General features: G+C 34.9%; 2 protein-coding genes across 4 annotated transcripts; one reads left to right on the top strand and one right to left on the bottom strand.

Moving 5' to 3' along the window:
• The first annotated feature begins 401 nt into the window (after positions 1 to 401).
• Positions 402 to 11,793, top strand: LOC114169088 (ADP-ribosylation factor GTPase-activating protein AGD5). 2 transcript variants are annotated; one of them, XM_028054108.1, is made up of 11 exons: positions 402 to 647; positions 1,765 to 1,823; positions 2,003 to 2,093; positions 2,540 to 2,594; positions 2,710 to 2,800; positions 2,935 to 3,142; positions 9,146 to 9,374; positions 9,514 to 9,692; positions 9,945 to 10,256; positions 10,351 to 10,409; positions 11,309 to 11,793. In XM_028054108.1, exons 1-11 carry the CDS (start codon positions 597 to 599, stop codon positions 11,484 to 11,486), a joined length of 1,512 nt encoding a protein of 503 aa, XP_027909909.1. In that variant the 5' UTR covers positions 402 to 596; the 3' UTR covers positions 11,487 to 11,793. The 2 variants fall into 2 exon arrangements, with proteins under 2 accessions (XP_027909909.1, XP_027909910.1); XM_028054109.1 differs by lacking the exon at positions 402 to 647 and having other exon boundaries at positions 2,529 to 2,594.
• Positions 11,794 to 12,144: 351 nt separating this feature from the next.
• On the bottom strand, positions 12,145 to 16,548 carry LOC114169089 (cytochrome c-type biogenesis ccda-like chloroplastic protein 2). 2 transcript variants are annotated; one of them, XM_028054110.1, is made up of 12 exons: positions 16,459 to 16,548; positions 16,198 to 16,282; positions 15,608 to 15,724; positions 14,979 to 15,013; positions 14,496 to 14,626; positions 14,198 to 14,393; positions 13,596 to 13,757; positions 13,312 to 13,384; positions 13,120 to 13,220; positions 12,694 to 12,786; positions 12,544 to 12,590; positions 12,145 to 12,396 (listed from the first exon to the last, which is right to left on the bottom strand). In XM_028054110.1, exons 2-12 carry the CDS (start codon positions 16,280 to 16,282, stop codon positions 12,324 to 12,326), a joined length of 1,113 nt encoding a protein of 370 aa, XP_027909911.1. In that variant the 5' UTR covers positions 16,459 to 16,548; the 3' UTR covers positions 12,145 to 12,323. The 2 variants fall into 2 exon arrangements, with proteins under 2 accessions (XP_027909911.1, XP_027909912.1); XM_028054111.1 differs by lacking the exon at positions 16,459 to 16,548 and having other exon boundaries at positions 14,198 to 14,229; positions 14,308 to 14,393; positions 16,198 to 16,452.
• Between the last annotated feature and the right edge of the window lie 269 nt (positions 16,549 to 16,817).

Below are 16,817 nucleotides of genomic sequence, written 5' to 3'. Positions count from 1 at the left end.
TACATTCCTGAACATGGATTCCGTCTTCACCACCTATTCTAAGTGACCCTCTAATAAATATTGTGCTTCATTTTGAAAAAAAAGAATTAGTGGACAATAAATCTTACAGTAAAGGATGTCCCAATCTTAAAACTAATTAATTGTTGTTTTAAGAGAAAATTGATAAAATTTTAAAAAATGAATTAAAAATAAATGTTTACAAATAAGTACCAAAATAAATCTTTAAACTAATATCAAGTATTATGATTTATTCTTTTAAAAAATAGTATTATAGCAAGCATTTTCCTCGAATTTGATTTGGCTTACTTTTAAAAGTTGATATAAAACTTTAACTTAATTGACGCGCAAAAAAGAGGTATCCGCGAAAAGCCAAAATAAGAGCGAAGGGAGAAAATATGGCAAAATCCGCATATATTAAAAGTCAAAGTAAGTGCAATATCAATTTCTCCTTCATTCCTCCTCTTCTTATTCTTCTCTTCCTAACAGAGATCACAAACTAGAGAGAGAGGAGAGAGAAAGCGCATTGAAAGACCAATTTGCCCTTCGATCTTCTTCGCCTTTCTCTCTCGCCGACGCCCAACCTTTTCATTCGAATCATGAACGAGAAGGCCAACGTTTCCAAAGAGCTCAACGCCAAACACAAGAAGGTTTTCCCCTATTTTCTATCCAGTTCTCCACGATTTTCCTCTGAATATTATCAATACGTAAATGCGCCATTTCCGAATTTCGTAAACTTTGATTCAACGATGGAATGATGATAATGAGAATTCTGAACTGCTGGATTCGTTTCAATTGCTGTCCGATTCACTTATTGAGAAATCAAAGTTCGGAGTCGCGAGGTTGTGTGATTGCATAATGTATGACGTATATTTGTTGCGTATTTTTGAAGTAAAAGGAAAAGAAATTTAGATGTGATGTGTAGAAATGGATCGATGATCGGTGGTAATGGATTAATGGTTAAAAGTTATGTAGAAATGGATCGACTGTTGGTGGTGATGGACTGATGGTTATAGTATAATTTGATCTGTGAGTTATCATGTTAATCCTTTTCGAGATTAAATTAATGAATTTAGGCCGATAACTTAATACACTTAGTACTTTGGATCCATCTCTCTAATCCTCATGTACTTCATGCTTAATTGTCTGTTTTCTTTTTGAATATGTTTATTAGTGAAATGTTATGGAGCCATTGGAAGCATTGTCGGTTGGAAGGCTGTAGTAGCTCAAAATCTCTGTCGTTGATCTGGAGAAATGATCAAACTTTATTTTTTTTCTTTTGTTGTTTCTCGTTTTATTGATTTTTCCTCGATGATCACGAGTATTTGGGTGTTTGTGAGCTTATAATTGCATAGCAGTTGATTCATTGAGGTGGTTGCGGTCATAAGGAAAAGTTTTGTGGGGATTTTATTTGATTTGACAGAAATAAATAAATAATTTATTATTATTATATATACACACACTCCCACTCACATATATATATATATATATATATATATATATATATGTATGTATGTATGTGTGTATATGTATATATGTATGAGCTGAAAAGGCCAATACTTCGTTTTTGGATGGTTGGTTAATTTTCTTCATTATGATGTCCATCAATTTACATATATACTTTTGTTATATATATTTGAAATCCTTATTTTTTAAATATGAACATTGGATTGTTTAATTCATTGAAACTTATATACACTTTCTTTCACCCTTTCCCTTTTATCCTTTGATTGTATATTTCATGTGTACTTTGAATTGACTGTGCAGATATTAGAAGGACTTCTTAAACTACCAGAGAATAAGGAATGTGCTGACTGCAAAGCTAAGTATGTATCTGGCTTATAAATGATCGAATCTTTATCTCACATCCTGATGTCAATAGGCATAGAAGAATATACTGATGCTAATCTGTCTGTGAAAATTGGATTTTCTTTGTGTATGAATTTCCTGAGATTTTTCTTTCTTTATTCGTGTTCACAAATTTCTATTAAAATTTTATTTGCAGGGGCCCAAGATGGGCTAGTGTCAATCTTGGCATTTTTATATGCATGCAGTGTTCTGGAATACACAGAAGTCTTGGGGTACACATATCAAAGGTAACGTTATGTTCCTCGGTTTGTAAAAGTGATTGAATCTGTCGATTTCTTGTAATGTTGTTTCTTAAAATGGTTTATATTTGATCTATCGGAAGCCAAATCATGAGGGGGAAATTATGTATTATAGTCATCTTGTGTGGAAATAAAATCTTTGTGAATTCAATTATGAAATGATAATTTAATAGTCTAGACTATATTATTTATTTTGAGGGACGGTGTATTGTTTTCAAGCTCATTTCACTTGCTTGTTTGCTAAATACTGGCAACAAGGATTCTTAATGAGTAGTAGTAGTAGAAGGATAGATGCCTTGTTTAGCTGGTAATTTGCATCTCGGTTGTTACCATAAGTCTCTAAATAATTGTGTTAAATAAAGGCTGGTTCTAAATTTCAATTTGGTTGCGAAATTCTTATTTATTTATATGCTTAATTGATAGCTTGACTGCAGGTTCGCTCAGCAACTTTGGACACTTGGCTTCCAGAGCAGGTTGCATTCATTCAACGTAAGGGAATCTAAACTGTCATGACCTTGTGGTTATTTCGAGTTCTGTTAGTATGTATGCATTAGTTATATAGTCTTCTCATTATATTTGATTTTCCTTTTTTGGCCCTATATAGATATGGGAAATGAGAAGGCAAACAGTTACTGGGAAGCAGAATTACCCCCAAATTATGATAGAGTTGGAATTGAAAATTTCATTCGTGCAAAGTATGTTAGTTTATGAACATTTTAACCAGACTGAATTATTTTCCTTTTCAATCTTTAAATAGTTAGAAGTGTATGCTTTTTATGTGCACGTGGTGAAGATGATTCTTGCTTTAAATCATTGCATATAATTGAAGGTATGAAGAGAAGAGATGGGTTGCAAGGAATGAGAAACCAAAATCACCTTCTAGTTTTCGAGAAGAGAAAAGGCCCGTGGAAAGGGTTGGCCATAGTTATGCAGCTGTGTCTGAGAATACTTTTGAGGATAGGAAGAAAATCAAACCTTCAAATGCTATTCCTGGTACAAGAATTTGTGTTCCTGCTCCTCCCAAAGGGCCTGAACTGGTAAGCGTTCTCTCTCTCCCCCTGCAAGGTTACCAGTGGTGGATGGCAGAATATGCCAAAATTCTGCTATACACACCACCACAGTGAGCCTATGACGTCACAAATTGCCTATGGCAGAGGGGTTGAAAAATTCCATGTTATAGCCTTGTAGTGGCACTATATCAGATATTCAACAATATTTCTCATATTCATGTGGTGAATTATATGTGGCATTGTGGTTGTAGTGTTTGCTCTGCCATCAGAGTTTTGACTCATGAGAAACTAGTACTTTTAGCAATAAAACTATTTAAAAAGGGGATGCATGGAGCTATAAGAAATAAGCTGTCAAGTTTAAATTTAGGATTTCTCCTTATTTTTAAGGAAAAAAAAAGGCCCAAATAGGTGATATTGAATGAACAATGATCGGATTGGTGGTTTGGTAATGCTCCTCTAATTATGGTAACAAAAATGAATAAAAAAACCCATCATGGCATTTTTCAAATTTTATTGGACTTAGGAAAAATACAGAGAATGAATTTGAGAGAGTGAATTCCCCTCTTAGGATCTCATATTTACAATAACTTGGAGATATTAGATACAATGTATGATAGGGAATAAGAGAATAGGAAAAGACATATCTCAGAACTAGGTACTACAAAACAACTTTTCAAGTAATTCTATTTAGACAACTTATTCTAACACTCCTCCTCAACTTGGAGTATACAAATTGTATGTGCCAATCTTGAAACACATAAATTCAATCCGAGGTCCTCTCAAGGACTTTTTTAATACGTTGGAAAGTTGATCATTTGATGCGACAAACTTAATATATATTTCTTTGGTCAATAACTTTTCTTGAATAAAATGACCGTCAATTTTTGTGTTCAGTTCTTTCATGAAATATTGGATTGGAAGCAAGGTGCAGAGGAACTTGGTTATCACAATACATCTTCATTGGTTGAATCGCACAAATATTTTCACCCATATAAGCTCACAAGTGAGGGATGCCATTGTCCTAAGAGATAGCATTCCCTTCAAAGAAAATGCAATATCTTGTAGTAGAGCATTTGTCCATAGGAGAGCCAATCCAATTAGTATTACAATATCCATAGATTTGGGTGTTCCCATTATTTTCATAAAGTAGCCCTTATCTTGTAGCTTTTTTGAGATACCTTAAAATACAAATGATAGCATTCTGATAATCAGTACAAGGATTATGCATGAATTGATTCACAACACTAATTGCAAATGATATATCTGGTCTAGTAATGGTAAGATAAATGAGTTCTTCAACCCATGTTCTGTATCTTTTTGGATTAGAGAAAGCATCTTCATGTTCTACCATTAATATTTGATTTGGATCGACAGGACAATTCACTGATTAACAATCAATCAGACTTGTCTCTTTTGGGATGTTAAGAGAATGTTTCCTTTGAGTGATTACAAATTTGATATGCCCAAAAAATATTTGGAACTTCCAATATCTTTTCTCTGAAAATGATTGCATAGGCGTTCCTTTAACTTAGATATTCTAGCAACATCATGCGTTGTAATGATTGTATTGTCAACATATACTATGGAGTACACATTTTCTAGGGGAGGTGTGACAATAGAAAATAAAATGATTTGTCTCACTGTGTTTCAGCCTAATGGATTGAATAATGTGGCTGAACATTCCAAAACAAGCACACCGAGATTGCTTGAGACCATAGAAAGAGTGACACAAACCATGCAGACTCCCCCCAAACAACAAACCCAAGAGGTTTTTCCATGTAGACCAAGTCTTCTAGATCACCATGTAGAAAAACATTTTTAATATCCAATTGATGAAGGGGCCAATGACAAATGACTGTAGCCACTGGAGAAAAAGTAGCATTATTGTCAAGCCTATAGATATGAGTATAGCCTTTAGTCACCAATTAATTTTTGAGATGATCAACTTTACCATTAGGTCTAACCCTAATGTTATAGCCCAACGAGAGCCATTTGTCTTATTCTCAGAAGGAAGAGGAACTAGCCCTTGTGTTTTGTTTTCTTCAAGAGCTTGAATTTCAATAATCATGGCTTGTCACCATTTAGGATGATCTTCTGTCACATTTTTAAGAATAGTAATAGAAGAGACAAAAGAAATAAGGTAGAAATAGGAAGGAGACAACTTATGGTAGCTAAGAAAATTGTGGCTAGGATGGGGATTTCCAGTAGAGTGAGAGTGCCTTCGTGAATTTCAACGGACCAACTTGAGTCATCTTGATCAGGAGTCATGGTATTAATTTATGATTGAGAAGGACTTATCGAAGAGGACTCACTTTAGGGCACTGGACTAATTGTTTGGTTTCTAGGTTGATAGGCAATAAGAGGGGTGACAATGGATTGGGAGGACTCTTTATGGTATTTTGGGTGTTCGGAGCAAAAGGAACGAAAGACTCAACTAAGGGAACATGTAGGACATGGACAAAATTAGTACCTATGTAGAAGGGGAGAAATTGGAGTTTGTTCAAAAAAGGTGAAATTGGTACATATAGTATTTCTTGGGTTTAGGAGAGTAACATCGATTTCTTGTTTGAAGTCTAGAATAGCTTAATGAGACACATTTGGTAACTCTAGCGGAGAGTTTATCTAAAGTTGAAGAGATCGGATGCCCACCCCGCCTTATATTTGTTGGAATGATAATTCCTATTTATCCATGCCATTCTTCGTAGTATGCTTGACAAGTTGGGAGGTGTAGTCTCAATAGCATCGATTTTTATGTATGTTGACTTTACATTTTTTTAAAAGAATGTACATGCGTAGTTCAAGTTTTCGTTGCTATTCACCAAGGAATATTTTTGTTGCTTTTGGCGGATCTTACTACTAGGTTGGATTGGATGTCAACTTGTGGAGGCACCATTTGTTACTATGGGACATTCATGGACAAAACATACACAACCGAAAACACGTGGAGACATATGAAAAAGGAGTCCCTTTGAAAATTAAATGTATTAGGGAACATTATTACCAAGTGAAAAAGAAGGCATTCTATTAATGAGAAATACTGGGTTTATATAGAGTAGTTTAAGAGATTAGGACGCAAGACAAGATGCAAATGAGCTAGTACCAAGCTAGTATAGACCTTTAGATTCATGTCCTTTATCAATCATCTGACCCATACCACACTCTTATATGACAAAAGAGTTGATATCAAAGGTTACTGAACAATTCAATGATTTAGTTAATTGACTTCAAGAAATGAGACTAACAAGTAGGAAAAAAAAAGGATTTTAAGTCTAGTGAAGGAGAAAGGAAAAATTGACGAATTCCTTGGGAAACTACACTAAATAAATTTGTTGGTTAGGGTTATGAAATGAGGTATTCTAGGAAAGTAGAGAGGAGTGAACAAACAAATATTACCAAAAATATGATCAAATGCACTTAAGTCAATTATCCATGCATTTTGACTCTTCATAGATTGTGAAATGCAACTTGTTGAACTGGGAGGTGTAAATGATTGTGCTAAGCTATTGGATTTCAAATCTCAAATATTCCTAATATTCTTCATCATAGAACTTTGGCTCAAAAACTTCAAAGTTGGAAATATTGGCTGCATTGTTAGGAAAGCCATGTAAAGAGTAACAATTCTCTTGGGTGTGAGCTATTCTTTTACAATATATGCATTGATCCTCTAGTGCCACGACCACCTTTTCTACAAGTAGAAATAATGGCAAAAAACTCAGCAAATTCTTGAACATTTCCACTCTTAAGAGTTGGAACACGAAGCAGATGTTTTGTCAAGTTTTCCATTGATGAAACTTCTTGACTAGTTAAAACTTTATCATGATCAATATATGGATTTATTACACGGATGATCGTAACCATATAAAACTTATCCAACATCTTTTTTATCTCATCTATCTATCGAGTCCACTTCCAAAAGCGTCTTGAATTCCTCAACCGTTGATTGAGTTTTAGCAATAAAAGACATTATATAGTTATCGGATTGCTTGAGAAAAGCCAATCAATTAGCAAAATCATAGAGGTGTAGAATATTGTTTGCACAAATATTTTGAGCCTTTTTCAGAAGGATATACAGGTTTTGAATGACCCCGAGAGTGCTCAATTTTCTTCCACTATTGAATTTGATCTAGTGGAACCCTACACTATCTTCCTCCAAATGATCATGAAAACCTTGACCAAGGAATCAAAGTTCAATTGAGGCAGACCAAAATTGGTAGTTTTTCTCATTTAATTTCTCGGAAGTTATAGAAAGAGTAGATAGTCCTTGAAGACATGTTGAAACAAGGTTAGAGGCAAGGACATAGTCCAATAATCTAACAACAAAAGAACAGAGGGCAACCTTAGAATTCCGAGAGAGAAATCATGAGCAACTCTAGACATCTCCCCAAATTGTACCAAAACGAAGAACAAAGGGTGGAAATGAGCTTAGAAGACTCCAACGAGTCCAAACATGGTGGTTCAAAAGGATTCCCACCACTGGAAGGCTGCACAAGAAACACATTCGCTTGGGTCAGCTGGGACGGTGGCAGCGCATGATGACATGTGGTCAGAATTTGGAAGTGTAGCTATTGGGGTTGGGTCATTCTTTGAGGCGCACTGGACCTAAGTGTCACTGGACAAAACTTTGGCAACGGATGGTGGCAGAAACAAAGAATTGTACCGAATCGAAGAACAAAGGGTGGAAATGAGCTTAGAAGACTCCATTGAGTCCAATCATGGTGGTTCAAAAGGATTCCCACCACTGGAAGGCTGCACATGAAACACATTCGTCTGGATCAGCTGGGACGGTGGCAGCGCATGATGACACGTGGTCAGAATTTGGAAGTGTAGCTATTGGGGGTTGGGTCATTCTCTTTGAGGCGCACCGGACCCAAGTGTCAGTAGACAAAACTTTGGCAACGGATGGTGGCAGAAGACTGCAGACAGTGACAAGATGGCATTTCTTTGCTGGACGGAGACAGATAGACTGGGATCTTTCCGTTCTGATACTAACTTGAAAAAAATACAAAAGAGTAGAGAATGAATTTGAAAGCGAATTTTCCCCTCCTAGGATCTCATAGCTATAACTTTGGAGATATCTGATGCAATCTATGAGAGGGAAGATAAGAGATTAGGAAAGGACATGTCTAGGAACTAGGTATAGCACAAAGTAGACAACAACTTTTAAATAATTATATTTCAGACAACTTATTCTAACAGACTTAATTGCCAAAATTGAATGTAGTTTTCTTAACGATAATCAAGTTCTCAAGTATTGTTGCAGCTGTGTCAGGTGTTGTTGTCGATTTTCCACTCTGAAATCCATGATAAAGAAAATGTAAAATAATATGTTTTCTCGATTTTCCACTCTCAAATCCAAATATGGAGAATGAGATTTTAAAACGACAAGATTGAAAATAGACACCAGAATAGGTCCCAAACAGACTTAATTGCCCAAATATATTTTTCTTGAAAAAAGAAATATGCTGTGACAAGACAAAACTGAGATGCTTAATGTCGAAACTTTGTGTTCATGATATGTGTAAAAATAGGCTTAATGTTGCCATGTATGTTACTGGTAATTGTGTCTCATACAAGCCTGAAACGCCAACTTATCGCAACAGATGTGACATCATGTGTATAAATTATATTATTTACTAGGAAATACAGATAGTATTTCTTTCTTCACGTGCCTCGTATCTTTATTTGAAAAGATAAGTCCACTCATATTGGGTCTCAGTCCAAGTTTTGCAATAATAAAAGTAAGATGCTGATCCCTTCTAGGGAAGTTTTATGATTGAGATAAATTTTGTTCGTGTTGGATGTTTGGGAAGCATTATAAGTGAGATAAATATTAATTAACAACTATAATATATAAAATCATTTATATCAGTGTATACATTCAATAACTTGTATGATAACATAGATAAATGACCTTGTCTTTTCTTTCTCTTTTCTGTGGAATGGAATTTTTTTCCTCTCTTTTTAAAGTTGAAAGTTTCGTGGTTTATTTATACTTGTTTAGATGTGTGACATTGATCAATTTCTGAACAGGTAACTCCCGTGGGAAAACCTCAACATGTTGATAAAGCAGAACCTGTTGCGCTACCACCACCACAAATTGAAACTTCAAAACAGACTACTGACACAACACAAAACTCCCCTCCAAAAGTTGACTTTTCTACGGATCTTTTTGACATGTTATCTATGGATGGTCCAAGTGAGAAGGGCTCAGGTGCAGCTGAAGCTATTGCTGATGATAATAACTGGGCAGGTTTTCAGTGTATGTCACAGGCATCCTTTTGAAAAAGTACACCATGGAAGCACTAATGAAAGTGCTTATAAGCATTGTTTTTGAAGCTTTTTGTTTTTCAATCTGTTGTGTTTGTCTTAGTTTTTAGTTTTGTGGCTTATTGTTTCAGCTGCTACAGAGGCATTGCCAGCTCCGAAGAATGATACCACAAAATCAGTTGACAGTAGACCTCAGTCCACTTCTGGAATTGAGGATTTATTTAAAGACACACCTTCAGTTACAACAAGTTCAACTCCAGAAAACCCACAAAAAGATGTAAAAAATGATATCATGAGCCTCTTTGAGAAGGTATGTGCAGGTGCTTCGATATGTTTGTTGAAGCCCGAGTTTCTTTGTTAACATGATATATGGTTAGCACTCTTTCTTAAAATATAAACTTTCTTTTTGCTATTTGAGCATTTCTCCTTGCGCAATGTGACTTATTACTATCCAAGACACCAGAAGAAGTCAATTTAGATGTTGATTCTCTATCCTTAGATGTGCTGCTTTGTTTTGGTATGCAAATAAGATTTTGTGACCCAGCAAACTGGACATCTGCAGGGCAATGTTGTGTCTCCATTTGCAATGCATCAACAGCAGCTAGCCATGCTGGCACAGCAACAGACTCTTCTAATGGCCGCTGCTGCTAAATCTGGTGGTGTGGATCCCAAGTACTTGGCCAGCTTACAACAACAACAGTCTCTTCTAATGGCTGCTGCTGCTGCTAAATCTGCCGGTGGGGATTCCAAATACCCAGCTGGCATACAACAACCTGGATCCAATATTCCTGTCCAAAGTTGGCCAACTGCTGGCTACCCAATCCCGGGTATAATGCCCATGGGAAGTCAGGAAGACTTGCAAAAACTAATGCAAGTAAGTAATTCATGGAAGCATCAAGTTAATTGATTAATGATTTATTCTTAACTGTTCTGCAATTTATTTATCTCTCTTCTTCCTTCCGTGGTAGACAATGAACTTGACTGCAGCGCATTCAGCAGGGAGTTCAGTTCAGTATCCGCAATCTAGGTACAGCACTGGTTTGTTTCTAAAAACTGTATCTAATTTCAGCATGGGTAACTTATTAGGAGTTTGGCCTGAACTGTGACCCAATCTTTAGATTCTGAGTATCTTAGGATGATGTTGATGTCAACAAGAAGGACTCGTCATTCCCTAAATCATGTGTAGAGTGTATAGGCTGTGTGCTGCCAAAAGACTATTTGAATTTGTTTTTAATTTGAGTTATTAAAGTTGATTTCTCTTAATAAGATTTTCTCCTTTGGCCAAATTAATCTTATGTTTCCTTATTTTATTTTATTTGATCCCTTTATTAATAAAATGTTTAATTTGGTTACTTCATTTTCAAAATTGTGTCATTATCTTCCTCTCATTAAATTTACCATTAGGTTGTTAGCAAAATTATTCACAAGCCACTTTCATGCCTTGTGACCACAGTCATCGTCAAGTCAATTAAATGGAAAGAACGCATGCTATTTAAAAAAAGAAGAAAATTAGTGATCAAACTTATTCTTTTCCTTTCAAAGTCAAGTGCCGGTGCCAACTAGCTATGGAGTTTTCATATCGATCAATTTCTGGTTTCACTATCCCATATGCTACTTCGAATTTGAGTCAGTTATCTCATAATGAACGCATGACAATGAGGCATTCTTGTTTCAACATTTTTTACAAATTTACGTGTATTTGACGCGGAGGCTGAAGATTATGTTTCAAATATGCTGTTAACCCTTGCAAATAAATTTCATTCACTTAAGTAATCGATTCTGCTCATTATTAGTACAGGATCTATACAATACTTCTCCTTCATAGAAGTCATCATAGGAAAACATATATCCTTGTTTCTGTTGATTTTTCTATTTTTCTTTATTACATTTCTCTTTCATAGTAAACTAAGTAGCCTCTTCTTGCAGTTACTATGCTATGGGGCAAGTTGCTCCAGTTAATGGTTTGTCTACAACGTCTGGAGCAAGTAAACCTCAGGCAGTATCTCCGGTATCATCAGCATATCCAACATCAGCGCCCACTTCAAAGACAGGGAGCGATTATGATTTCTCCTCTTTAACACAAGGAATGTTTGCAAAGCACTGATTTACCAGTGCTTGCCCATAGAAGATTAGATAAAATTACAGAAAAAGTGCACTTTCTTTTTCTCTCCCCCTTGCCCCGGGTCGTTGGGTTGTAAACCATTTCTACACCTGCTGAGCTAGTTCAGTTTTCTTCTTGTATCGGGTGATTGCTTCATTTGTGTCCATAGTTGTATTCACAATAAAACTTTAGTGATATTAATTATTTTATTCTGTTTCTCTTTTATATCTTGTGTATAAGAATCCATCTTTCATGTGAACTATGTCCAAAACATAGTCATAGTTACTTGGGCGAATATTTTGTTTCATTTCATTCAAGTATATTGAAGTTGTGTAATTATTTATTCAAAACCCTTTTTGAACAATAAAAGAAGTGTAAGATGAGTTCAATGTGTTTAAATGACCAACTTCAACGGAGGGACACAACGGAAGTATGAGAATTGTTCAAGATTTATTATATTTTTTTCAAGTCCCGTGATGGCTGTATTCACTTGTCAATTAAGCTCCACTCACTAACATGCTAATTTGTTATAACTATTTTAGGTCAAAGTGCTAAATAATATCAAGTTTGACTGGATCATATAATTTTCAGCTTACATTGTAAGTGATATTTCTTTTTAGATCTTTTGTCCTGGTAATGAATGTGGCACAGGGGCTTATCATTATCAAAATCTTGCTTCGTTGATAGACCAGCAAATAAATTTTGTACTTAGAGGAAGAATTCGGCTGTGATATGCAATAGTCTCATATTTGATTCTATTCAATTAAGTACTTTGTATGACATATATACATGTAACTGTTAAAGTAAGAAATCATGGCATATCAAGAACCAAGAGATTTTCTACATCACCATTGTAGCTGGGAACAGCCTATCCAAGAAAGTATATACACCACCACCTAACAACATTGCTCCGCTGTGTGACAAGAAAATTGTAGCATTCATAAGAAACGTACAAAGTCTGAAATTCAAAAGGGAGGTGGATACTCTCCAATGTGAGGGGTACATGAATGTACCCTTTATATGCACAGTGATCCCTCATTGGAAAGTTAAAAAAAATTACCTTATAGGATTTATCCATGCTGAAAACTTGCGAAATGAAAGCAAGCTCTGCAAATTGAGATTTGAATCAGAAATGTTTTTTCCACGAGATATCATTTAAAAAGGGTGATTTTTTAAAATTATTCTATAGCCTAAAAAGACATGTACTGACTTGTAACGCTCCAGCAAAAGTTGCAGCCAAGAGTAAGGGAGAAACGTAACCAGTTGTGTATGTCAAAAGCAAGCTTCCTCCAATCACAGGATCCTGTCAAGAATTCATTATTTTCTTCATCCACATAAGAAGGACAAAATATGAAAAGTGACAAGCAACTTTTAAAAAAGTAAGAAGAGAAACCTTTTAAAATTACAGTTCATAAGTTGATGGTAACCTGTAATCTCAATTCTTCAAAGTGCTTACAAAGAAATTTATCCAAACAGGACTATATTGGATTCAGAGGTTTAAAACAAGTAATTTGACATATTAGAACCCTCTCCAGAGGTTTTTAATTCATGAACTAAATCTAGTGAGCAAAAATCTTTTGGCAAGCATGTACCACTAATAAACAATGAAGACCTAATGGTTATTAATAAGATGTACCTTGGATGCAGCAACATATCCCAGAAGAGTTGCCAGAACAGGTGTACTACAAGGTGAGGCAGCTAATGCAAATGTAAGCCCAGCCAGGTATGCTTGCACACCTAAGAGTAGAATTCTTCACCATAAAATTTTCTGCCTAAACACTTAGATAATAATACAAGAACTAAGGTCTGCACAAGAGCATAAACTTACTGGATGGAAAATTGGCAGCTGCTGCACGTGGATCAAAACTGTCAAAGAATGACGGCAGCCGTAATTCAATTATCTGCAAAATTTTCTCAAAGTGAATTCAAATATAAATAAAGTGTTTTATTCAAGGAAAAATAACTCTGCTGACTGAGAGTCAGTTATGGGTGTTGTTGCAGGTAAAACGAAATAAAAATAGCAGAAAAAAAAAATATAAACACTGATTTTCATAAATTGAAAGTTTGTAACCTTTAGAACACAGTGAAGGTAGGAAGAAACTGTTTGAGTACCTCGAGAAGATTGAGACCCATAATTATTGCCAAACCAGAAGCAGCCAAGGGTAATCCTTGGCCAATTTGTCCATAAGCTTTTCCTGCAAATGAAGCTCCTACACCCAACAGTGCTAATGTGGTTGCAAGACCCAAGGAAAACGCAATGGAATCTCCAACTACCTGCAGGAAGAAGAGATTGTTATTAGTATACTTCTGTCTAAGTGGGTATGAGAGAGTCTCAAACAGAACTGATGGAAATAAGAAAACAATCATCTATGCAATTCTATGGGTCTTCGTGACTTCCTGAATTATGAATCTATTGAACTAATAATGTAAATGTATATACAGTTTCAATTAAAATTAGAGACCAAAGATCCATGCATTTTACAGACAAAGCCTGCTTCAAATTAATTGCAAGACACTGGTTGTAAAATTCTGCTACATGTCATGTCAGATCTCTATGCATCTTAGTAGGAACCTAAAAGATTGAAAACATAGATTTAATTCCTAAAATCATCTCCCTTGCTAGTATTTACCATTAGTAATCAGAAAAACTTCAATCCTCAAACATGGTCGTAAAAGGAGAGGAAAATAATGTCATATGAACTAGTTATTATTACCTCTGCTCTGCTTTTGCCAGAGCCAAATGCACCTGAAATATTTCCACACAACAAACTTAGGCAACTAAAATAAACAGTAATATTAAAAATGGCAACAGCAGCATGCTCACCGATGTAACCAAGGGTCAGTGGTAAGACACTAAGTGTACAGGGAGAGAGGCTGGTTACAAGCCCTGCCCCATAAATTACAGCCAAACTGTAAACAAAAATAAACAGCAAACAAAAACTATTAATACATGTTTCCAATTTTGAGGAGGGAAAATAGAAAGAAAATAATGTATGGGAATTTATAAGGGACCTAGTGAAACTGAGAGATGATAATTGGCCCTGAACAGCTTCATTAGCCTGTTGTCCAGCTGAAAATAGAAAGCCTCCAAACCAGTCACTGAGGCTTCCATCAGCCAAAGCATAAATAGAAGAAGCCACTTCCTGTGTCGATTTAGAACAATTTGTGTCATTTCAACTATCAAAGAGACATTCACAGAATAACCTCATTGAATAACCTTTCCTAGCTATCATTAGCTCATAAAAAGCTAACTCCTGAAGTTCAATATCCCATACACAAATAAAAGGAAAAAAAAAGAAAAGAAAAGAACCACTCATGTATTATTCTCTGCTCGCAATAATCAATTTTAACAAGACCATTATGTACATTGAATGAGTTTACTTTACATAGAATAAGAAAATAAACACATCAAAAGGGACAAGAATTAATAACTCCAGAAATTATCTATGCAAATAGACATTGAAATGAATCACTAACATAGTTATCTATACTTACAGCTTTTGCAGCAACTGGAGCAACCAAGTGTGCCGCTGAAAAAGATGGAAACACAAATCATTCACCACTACAACCAACCAATCCCAATCATCAATGTTGTAGCAGTAGCACATTCCAGAGAAAAGTTTGAGAATAGACAAAAGATCAAGAATTTGACAAAAAATTTGAGTCAGTAATTCAGGCAAGCAGCTACAGGCCTGCAATTTTCATTTAATACAAACAAAAGAAAGGAATTCTTCACCATTTTATTTCACGTCTAAACATTTGAATTATCCTTGAGGAGGATTGTTTATAAGTCAACTAAACCAAGTTCCAAATATAACCAGCTAAAAATGTTGACACTAGCAAGTTCCCTGTTCCCAAAAGAGGGAAAAAACAATTAAAGAAAATACATGAATAGAAAAAAGAATTAACAAGTGTGTAGAAGAGGCCTGTGTAGCATAATTAAGTCTGTTTTACTAAATAACAACACGCCTTATTCAAATATAAGAAGCATCATTAAATTAGATGGAAAAAAATTATGAGATAACACATCATCTTGTGACAAATTTCACAAAAGAAACAAGGGATAACTGAGAAGCTAATATAATCAGTCCATAATCCACAATAACCCTATTTTCAAATACCACCTGTCATGACTCCAATGCATGTGGTCAAGTTATTGCCATTAATCTTCCATTTTGGCTGAAGACAATTTTTAGGCTCCGAAGGCTTTTGATGCGTATTGAAGGGAACAACATGGCTGCCTACAACAACAAAAATGTCAAAAACAAAGAAAGGATACCATGTTTGACATTTTACACAAAAACATGATAAAAATGAGGCACTACATTGTTCTAAATCCCAATGATAAAAACATGAAGTACCCTTCCAGATCCCCACACCTTCATCTCAACAAAAAATGAAACCATACATATCCAATAATTTATATTTTAAATAGAGCAAGGTATTCTCCACAAACATAATCAACTCATGCCAAGTATAAACAGTAAAACAATTCTTCAGTGTATTTAACAATTATATACACAGAGCTACATCCAATAACAGTGGCAAAATCACCAAATTATTTCTTCAAGAAATTCATATGACCTTCCTCATACATCTTCAGAAAGGATCAAAATAAAAAACTAACAAAATCAGCAAATTGCGATTTTTAAGAAATAAAAAAAATACCCATTAATGATAAACATGAAGCAAAAAAAGAAATTGACAGAATTACCATCCTTGTGAAGATTGCAGCTTGTAATTCTGCGACATGGAAACTGAAGACTGCAACTACCACAGAAACTCATACTCAAACTCATCTGAATGTACAATTAGACAAAAGTAAATGTAAGATTGAGAACAAGATAACAACTATTTGGGAAATGGGAACCCAAAATTTTGTTGTAAGTTTGTTTTGCACTGAATGAGTGAGCGTTTATATTTTATTGGGATCCAAACAGAGTGTTAGAGAGCAGAAAAAAGAAGAGACTCTTACTGTCCGAAACACGGAACCTATGAATAGGAGATTGAAAATATCCAGACCCCGACAAATTTAGTTGTGGCGGTTATTGTATTCACTTAAAAATGCTTAATTTGACAAATTTACAATAATTCTTTACAACCAAAATTATGTATCAATATTTTAAATTTTAAATAATATATGTTTTACATTATTATTTAACCATAAAATAATAAAAAAGAAATATTTTATTTCTAGTATTTCTTTTTCTAGTTAGTTAATGCTGTAAAACTTTTTCATATTTAAACTGATTAATCTCTAAAAATAATAGTCATACTTGAATAATTGGTTGACTTTGGAAGGTTACTACTTTTGTTGCGGAAAGATAATTGATC

Source organism: Vigna unguiculata, chromosome 11 (genome assembly GCF_004118075.2).
Source record: "Vigna unguiculata cultivar IT97K-499-35 chromosome 11, ASM411807v1, whole genome shotgun sequence".
Lineage (NCBI taxonomy): Eukaryota > Viridiplantae > Streptophyta > Magnoliopsida > Fabales > Fabaceae > Vigna > Vigna unguiculata.
Note: the sequence above shows the minus strand (reverse complement) of the source record. Positions and strands in the feature narration are given on the sequence as shown.